General features: G+C 38.8%; 1 protein-coding gene across 1 annotated transcript in view; it reads right to left on the bottom strand.

The window, feature by feature from the left end:
* LOC104271772 (protocadherin Fat 4-like) overlaps nucleotides 1–7,512 on the bottom strand; it is a 39,192-nt gene extending 31,680 nt beyond the window's left edge. The window contains exons 1-8 of the mRNA XM_009866556.1: nucleotides 7,443–7,512; nucleotides 5,222–5,293; nucleotides 3,432–3,592; nucleotides 2,647–2,691; nucleotides 2,183–2,281; nucleotides 1,856–1,945; nucleotides 1,054–1,164; nucleotides 192–308 (exon numbers count right to left, since the gene is read on the bottom strand). Coding sequence (XP_009864858.1) covers nucleotides 192–308; nucleotides 1,054–1,164; nucleotides 1,856–1,945; nucleotides 2,183–2,281; nucleotides 2,647–2,691; nucleotides 3,432–3,592; nucleotides 5,222–5,293; nucleotides 7,443–7,512 — 765 coding nt within the window. The remainder of the gene's footprint in view (nucleotides 1–191; nucleotides 309–1,053; nucleotides 1,165–1,855; nucleotides 1,946–2,182; nucleotides 2,282–2,646; nucleotides 2,692–3,431; nucleotides 3,593–5,221; nucleotides 5,294–7,442) is intronic.
* Between the last annotated feature and the right edge of the window lie 1,348 nt (nucleotides 7,513–8,860).

Below are 8,860 nucleotides of genomic sequence, written 5' to 3'. Positions count from 1 at the left end.
CCCCCCCAACACAAAACAATACATCTCTGTAGCAGAGAGGTCTATGGTGGAGAATTCCGAATTCACCAGCTAGCACAAACCAAAGCAGCCCTCTGTCTTAAGCTGCTCAAAGATGAAGTATCCTTGAGAGAAAAGCACTGTGGGCAGGAATAATCCATTTACATTTGCAGCGTTCAGTGAAAAGGTTTTACCTGGTTTTCACTGATTTTTCCATTGTACACTGACTGACTGAAATAGGGGTTCAATGTATCGTAATCTTCTATGGTAATTATTAATGATGCAGTATCATGGTTCTCTCCCATCCTTTCCTGCATTCCAAGAGAAGGAAGAAAAGAAACCACAATGTCACAGAAGAGCCGTTTTTCCATGGAAAATGCAGCAGAGGATTATCTGTGCTTTGTAGCATTTAAGCATTTTTAATGTGAGACTTCTCAGCCTGCCAAATTTTTCCATTCCCAGAAATGTAGTTCTAGGAGTAATACTACCAAAAGGTTTTAGTTATTAATTTTATATCAGGCAGGTGTCACACAGTAGCAAATAGAATGTGGTAACAGCACATCTGTTGCTGCAGCTGGACTATTTGCAAGATACCACAATAAATGTGGCAAAATGACTTCTTTTTAATGCAAAAAGGAATTGAAGGCAAATACATATTCAACTCTCAAGAGACACACAAAAAGACTACAGGTGGTAACATGCAGCAAAGTTAGGACAGATCTGCAAAAAAATGAAAAGGTGAATAGTGAGGAATAAATATGTACAATATACGTACTTAAAGAAATAAACATAGACATAAATTTGGGCTGGTATTTGAGGGGAGATTTAAACAATATTAATATTGTTTAAATATTAAGATATTATTGCTCAAATATTAAGAATGTGCTACTTCATCTGCAGTACAAGCCAAGATGCAGACACAACATTTTGGCTTGGGAACTCCCTAGGTTTGTAGAAATTGTAATTTGTAGAAATTTGTAGAAATTGCAATGTTACATCAAAGGAAGTACCACTGCAGAACTACTTTGGTTCCCATTCTTTTTATTTATATCATACCTTTGCTTGGACTGTTAAATTGAAAAGGTTGATCTTGTTATAATCCAATGTTTTATTCACCATGATGTTTCCATCTCCTTCCCTTATATAAAAGTAATCAGAGTTTGGACCCTATTAAATGAATAAATCATATTTTGCATGATTAACAATGAAATACATTTTCTTTTCTCTTACCATCTTTATTTTTGGGCTATCCTTCATAAAAGACTAAGAATCTCTCAAACACCACCACTGCAAAGGAAAATGCAGACCCTGTTCAACACATTCTGTTGCCTCTCCTATCAGTGCCATTAGCCTTTCTACCCGACTTGTCTCATCCTGTGGTCAATAACTAAAGGATCCTAAATGAATGGCATTGGCTTCTCTTCCCCAGCTATAAAACAAGCAGAGACATCAAGCTCAGATGTGAAGATCTCCACCACAGATAGCTCAAGCTAGCTGAAATAATCTTACTTCAGGTGGCAGCAGCGCAGCAGGACTAGAGAGCAATAACAAACCAAACACCAACTCCAAGAAGGGAAACTGCTTCACTCCTGCTGTGAAAAAGAACCACTGAGTTCCTCAGCTATAGCTGAAAAGTGCCACACAACATCTCACACATGGTAAGAAACAAGATTTGCTGCATGCTAGGCTGATCCTGAGGTATAAATTCGAATTTTAATTCGTCTCCCTGATGCTAGCTTTCTGTGATTTGTAATCTTACCCGCACAGTGCAAGATAACGTACTTTGATCTGCTCCTAGGCTTTATTTTGTGTGATATGGAGACTGATGTTCAGTCTCTGACAAACAAACGGCACTCACCCAAAGACTGTAAGTAATAAGGCTCCACATAGGTGACAAATCTTTATCCTCAGCTTCCACTTTTATAACAATGGAATTTATTGCAGATACCTAGAGGAAACAGAGATCAGCAAATGCTCAGTCACAAGTCCCTTGAGGTATCTTTCCTAACTTCTAGCAGCCCAGCCACTCTCCTCCCTGCCCACAGAAAGGCGTAGCAAAGCCCCACAAGAGTGCGTGCAGTGATCTAATATCAGTGTGGTCACATTAGAACCTCATATGTTTTGACCCTCAAAAAATAATTTAAAAATATCACAGGAAAAAGTACTAACATTCGCCATAACCCACCTCTGATACTGAAGCATTATAATGAGTCTGTAGAAATTTTGGAGAATTGTCATTTATGTCTTCTAAGACTATGTCCCGGGCATTCTCTATCTCGTCAGTCTTTGTAAGAGAAGCAGAAGACATGTCAGAAGTGACAGCAGTGAGGTGACAGCATACTGCTAACATTTAATATCATATAAAATGAGATCTTCAGTACTAAAATCTGCAATGAGTTAGACTGCAATTTCCAATAATGGAGTAGCAAGTTTGCGAAAATATCTTAAAATTAACTTTAAAAAATTCACCTTACGTTTCCAGCGAACAAAACTGCTCATTCCATTTGGCACATTTAAACAAATATGTCTTCTACAAGGGACTCTTAACTCCCTGCATCATATCTTCAAATGAAATAATCTTTCAGAAAACGATAATTTGCATTAAACTTAGATAAAAATGAAAGTTGATAACACACATCTTTTACTTACTGTTCCAATCCTTCGGCAAACAACAGCATAGAAGATATCGTAACTCTAAAAATGATCAAACAAGCAAATAAGTAATAAAATCTATGAACTCCTAATAGAATTGTCAAAACTGTACAAAACAACTTCTAGCACCTGAGTCCTCAGGTGTGTTGTACCAAAACACGCTGCTTATAATGCATAGCAAAGTCATTACAGATTACTAACTGTAAATTTTATTTGGCTGCCATTCATCTACCATTGGCATCCTGCACAGATCCAGGAAGAACATCAATATTGCTTCACAGAGCAAGAACGGCCTCGGAATGAGGATCTACCCTTTTGTCCATCGACCAAGAGAGTTCAATGGATCTATTCATGTTTGCAGTTAAGTACTTGTATAAATATTCCTGTGATTAAGGATTGCCTCGTACCAAATTATACCCGAACAATCTCATTTTGATGAAATAGTTGGTGTTACCGAGAGATGAGTTGGAAGAAAAGTGACAGCTATCATAACTATGCATTTACAGCTTTCATTTCAAGTGACGATCTGTGATTAGGGAAGAACCCTTCTGACTGTCACATGCCAGATAACTTTACAGTTACAGGAAACTGGAGACATTGAACCGATATTACTGAGAGGTAAATACTAAAGTCTATGGTGCTCTTCTTGATGAGTCACTCTTTTGAAATACCAACCTGTATTGTAAGAGAATGAACAATTAAAATTTATGTCTTAGTGCTGCCTTTTTTCACCTGTCACGAAAAACTTTATATCCAGGTTTTACGTGCAGCAGAAAGAATACCTCAATAGAATCAACATCCAGTGGCTTAAGGGTCCTCACTGTTGCATTATTAGATCCATCAGTATATACCAGCTCCACATATTCTAAGTGTTCGGGGAACAAATACTCTCTTAACTCCAAATATACGTCAGGTGGGATATCTGTAATCCATTCTATATCACCTGTAAGAAAAAGTGCAACAAACCAGATTACTTTATGGAAAAGAAATCCATAGGTTCCTTTCACACCTATTGACAACTTGATTACTGGTTACCTTTGGTTACATTTTACTTTATTTTGGCATTTTCAGCTAAATCATGAGATCTCCTGAAGTCCCCCTGAGTACTATGCACAAGTGTATTGATACGTTTCTAAAACCACACAAACCCACTTTTCCCACATTATTTACACTCTGTAACAGTATGCCCAGAATTAAAAAGCTTGGCAAAATTTACACCTAAATTTCCACCATTTTCTAGAAACAGCTTTAAGCCGAATAACTTTTTTTGCATGTAGTGTGAAAATGCAATTACAATGTAATCAAAATCATCCAGAAGCTAGTCAGGGCTGCACAGGGTGAGTTTCACTGTCTTCCAAACACAAAGGCATTCCTTATCTCTAGGGTAAATCTATCAAGCAGGTAGAATCCAGCGTGGATCTTGATTCAGGCTTGTGATTGTTTAATTGTTTCTGGTACAGAAGGGTAAGTGTATGGCCCCTCCTTTAATCTGTTCCCATAGGTACAGAACACAGACACGGAAGAACACAGCCTTTGAATCAATTTGAAAGTGACTTTCTTCAACCGTGCATTTAAGAACTGCTATCTTAAAAATATTGAAACTTGTTATTTGTCATTTTCATGATTCGTATTAGACTCATGATCATTTCAGTAGTGAGTGTATTACTTGCTTGGTTAAACAGCAGCTCTGTGTTTGAACACGTGTTTGAAATGTATCATTTTAAACCACTCAGTGTGGCAATTTTATTAAATAAAGTTGCTTTACTCGTATTATCAAGATACTGGCATTTATGAAATAATACTTAGCTTCTCGTGGAACACATTATCTGGATTGCAAACCCATAATCACCTCTCATCTCCCAATATCTTTTCTGAGCATTTTCCATGATCTTCAGCTCTGTTTCTTACTCCACTGCTACTAATTTAGGCTGTGACAGTCCCATCCCAGCTCTCCACGTACAGACTTGTGGGCTGTGGTCTCTAAGTGCCTAAAGGAAGGGAAGTTTGTCTTCTTCCAAGGGCAGGGAGTGTCTGGAATGCTGTCAGCTGCCAGCCCAAAGATACTGGACTATAATTGCACATAAGGAGAAAGTCCAATCAGATGGCAACAAGCACAAACCAGCAGGGCTGTGCCTCAGGGCACAGAGTTTCCTGGTGTTGAAACTCTTAGAAGAAAGTGTTCTAGGAAAACAAAACCTACCTTTGCCTGCTGATACACTGCCTAATCCTCCATCCTGACTTGGGGACATTCGGACAAGAAGTATCAATACAGAGCAGGTTATGCTAACAAAGAAAACTGGACTAGAAAATGCCAATATATCCAGCGGCTGGTATTGATCCTGTAACTCCCTGTGCTGCAAGTCTGCTTGTTCCTCTGCACCCCATCTTCTCTCCCTGGATTCTTTTGGGGTTTATATTTATTTATGCTACTCAGCACTATGCCACACAGGCAGCCAGGAAGACTACTGTAAACCAATTAAAAATATAGACTGGTAAAACACAGCAACTACATGAAGCATTAAAGCAGTACATGCACTAATCAGAAAATTCCTGGACAGGATCATGATTTTACCTGTATAATTATCCAAAAAGCCTGACAGCGTGACTGGCTTAGGTGTTGTGTCACAATTTATACTCGTAGTTTCTAAAAACAAAAGGAAAAGTCATGTACAAATGACACAGAGGGATTATATCCAGAAATAGTACCAGGTAAAAAAGCTTATGTTACACAAAACCAGACACATGCACTAGTTCAAATTAGGCTAAAAGACATTTAGCATGGTGGCACCTTATTGAAATTTTCAGGGTTTAAAACAGTAGAACAATACATAGAGTAGGTAAACACTGGTGTCTTGAATCCAGTCTATATACTTGTCCCAAAAAATTCTATGATAAAGGGCTGCAGCTATTAAAAAAGGATGTGCAAACATTAGCTACAGAACTGTCCTTTCTTTGTTCCCTGACCAGACAGAAACTTTGGCTTTATTGCCTGACACTAATTAATCACTACGTTAGTTCCCTGCTGAAACATTTGTGGAAATCATAACCAAACCTACTTTTGCACTCTGGCTTTACAAACATTTTCTACTCCCAAGAAAACTGCAAACATAAAGCTATTCACGACTGAAATGTTAGCAAGAAACCAAGACCTCAGGATAAAGACACAGTGATAGATTTACCTGAAGTTTATTTGTCGGCGGTGAAGATGGGAGACTGCAATACACACTCAATATGAATGCTACAATCATCCACTTTATTTGAGTTACACATTATCTTTTATACTTTTCTTTAATATTTCGCAGCTGCAAGCTATCAGCAATTAGCCAGTACTTTTGACAACTAATTATCCGGTACTTTTGACAACTTATTGATATATCTGCTTATTTACAGAAGCATTTACTGGAACCAGCGTCTCTTTTGGCTATCTTTCACATCCTTCATTAATTCTTGATATCCCGATAACAAGCCACCCAAACAGTCCCCAAGGTCCCATATAGTCTCCAAAGTCCTTTTGGCGGAACATCAGGAGCCACACGTTATTTTCGGTACTTTTCCTTCCATGTCAACCTGGCCTTGGGAATCTTCCACATCCTTTGGTCCTTGTAGATCACTGGCCAGCTGCTTGTCAGCCTTAACTTCAAGGCCGTGAGCCCCGCATTTATTCTCCTTAAACATTTATAGGAGTTGACACTTCTGAAGCACAGCTTTTCCCTGAGAAGTGGCTTAACTGTACCTCAGTGATCTCTCTCTACATTTTCTGTGGTAAAAAACGACAGACTCTTCTTCTAGATCGGCCAACTACACACACACAAATCTAGAAACCCATCAGATTTTCCCTTCCTTCCCAGAATTACTCAGCAAAGCTACTGAAGTGCAGTCTATGCTCTTATGGATACCTGTGGGACTTTTGTGGTCTTCTGAGGGTTTATACCAATGCTAAGATCTTCCCTCGCTCTTCTTGTCATCCTTACCATATATTCAAGGTGATCAGTAACTGAACAAACCCCAGAGAATACTTCTATGGCCAGAAGCTGCTGGTTATGGGTCTAATTCGCTGCCTCCAAGTATTCAAAAGCTTACTTAGGAAAGCAGGGCTCTTGACTTCTGAAAAAGGGAAAAAAAATAACCCCTCCTCCATGGCTAGTCCTGGTGCTCCTCTGGAGCTACCAGAAACAAAGGAAAGCCACGAGTGTTTTCACTGTTGTGAGAATTCTGTAGGGAGGCTGAAGGACCAAAACTATATTAAGACCTCAAGTTTAAGCACGCAGCCATTGTTTCTACCCCCAGATTCAGCTAACGGATGGTACAGTTTTCACTGTCTGGAAGCCCTTTCCTCAATACATCAAAGAGAACTTTTAACAGAGTCCTCACCTCTGCAATGAAATGGTAGCTACAATCTAATTTAGCAGAATAGCAGCAGCAAGAAATTAATCTGATCCCAACATCAAAACTACACAGCTTCAGACTCAGCTTCAGCCTAGTTAATTAACATCCACTGCAGACACAAAATAACCAAATCCAAAAAAGTTCAAAGAGAATTTGTAAAAACCCACTGCACATACAAGAGCCACAGTTCTTACTTGTGATTGCTGAGCTCCTGAAAGTTCACAGAGCACTTCCACGGGCACCGAGAAGATTGCTTGTTTAGCTGTTAGCATTTTACCAGTCAACAAATCAATATATTTCAAACTTCTAGGATGGTGATTTAAGCGCATTTAGTAAATTTGTCTTTGTTCAGTTTCAATAAAAGCAGGAACAGACTCTGGAGTATCTATAAAAATAACACTACTTACTTTGTGCATCAAGGCAGATGAACGTAACGCAACCGATCAAAGCAAGAACCAGAGATCGAGAAAGCACCATGACCACTGCAAAAAAAAGTTATCCTACCGAAGGCAAAACCAGATGGTCGTTTGTCATATACAATACTTGCAAAAAAACATTTCATCTACCATATCAAAAGTCAGTTATCTTGACAAATGTTTCAGTGGGAATCAGGCAAAAGACTGGAATAAGCCTCTGAGAGCAACCCACAAACTATATAACGTGCTTATCATTCCAGCTTGCGAGATCAAAGTCCCTTTTGGGCAATAAAAATCAACAAACAAGGAAACACAACTTTTTGTGTTACAGCACAAAGAACATAGTCTATTTTTATTTTAATATTCAATAAAGAGACAAGAACAAATAAACTAGCAAAATGTCCTTTCAATCTTGTAATTATGGCAGAGTATCTTCTCACAACTCTGTTCCACAAGGAATAAATACCGAATTCCTGTTCCAAAACCAGGAGTCACTATCTAATGCAACAAAAGCAGATGCCTCTGAAGTGGGCCTAGTGTTTTAGAAATAGTATTCATTGAAAATAGGTTTAGCAGGCAGTTCACACATTTTACTTCATTGAAGTTTCCTCAAAACAAACAAACACACACACACTAAAAGCTTGTAGAGAACTTCCCAAGACTACGAATGATACAGCTAATCACGCAGTTTATTTCAATCATTTCGAAGTAAATATACCTTTAATTCAAAGGAGCAACTGATTACACAGTAAGGAAGCTGCTGCCAGACCAAGGTCTTCTCCTGTTTGTGCAAGCGTGTTTTGTCACCATGGCTACTGAAGTAATTACTACAGTTTGAATGAAAATGCAAAATACAATAAAATTGCACATAATAACTAACAGTAAAATTACCATTGTGCTTTCCTAGGCTTAAATAATTGAAATGGAAATGCGGGAGCCAGTCAGGGACAAGGGATTAATAATACATTAAAAGAAGCTCAATCACGGGCACCATCTCTTTTGAGCAAAGGCCACATCCAGCCATGATTACGTATTCAGTGACATTATCACCACTGTCAGTCTCACACAGTTATTTTTCCTCCCCTGCCTGATTGTTCCCTGTGTCCATGACAGCCAGGCCTCAGCAAGTTTATGTGGCAAAATACAGAACATAGATCTGTGCACAAACTACCTCTCAGGAACTAGAAGAAAAAGGACTTTTCCTGATCTTACTCACCAAGCAGCATCCCACACCTTTGTGCTATCCCAGCCAGGCCAGAGCCTACATAAGCTGACGTTTGCATCAAAAAGCTCTTCTAGCAACCACATCTTGACCACTGGAAATATTTATGTGCTGGAATCTTTATGGAATCATAGAATAGTTTCAGCTGGAAGAGACCTTGAAGATCATCGAGCCCAGCCTTTGTACC

This window comes from Apaloderma vittatum, unplaced genomic scaffold, assembly GCF_000703405.1.
Source record: "Apaloderma vittatum isolate BGI_N311 unplaced genomic scaffold, ASM70340v1 scaffold13080, whole genome shotgun sequence".
NCBI classification, from domain to species: Eukaryota; Metazoa; Chordata; class Aves; order Trogoniformes; family Trogonidae; genus Apaloderma; species Apaloderma vittatum.
The sequence above is the reverse complement of the archived record's forward strand: the minus strand, read 5'-3'. Positions and strand labels throughout refer to the sequence as shown.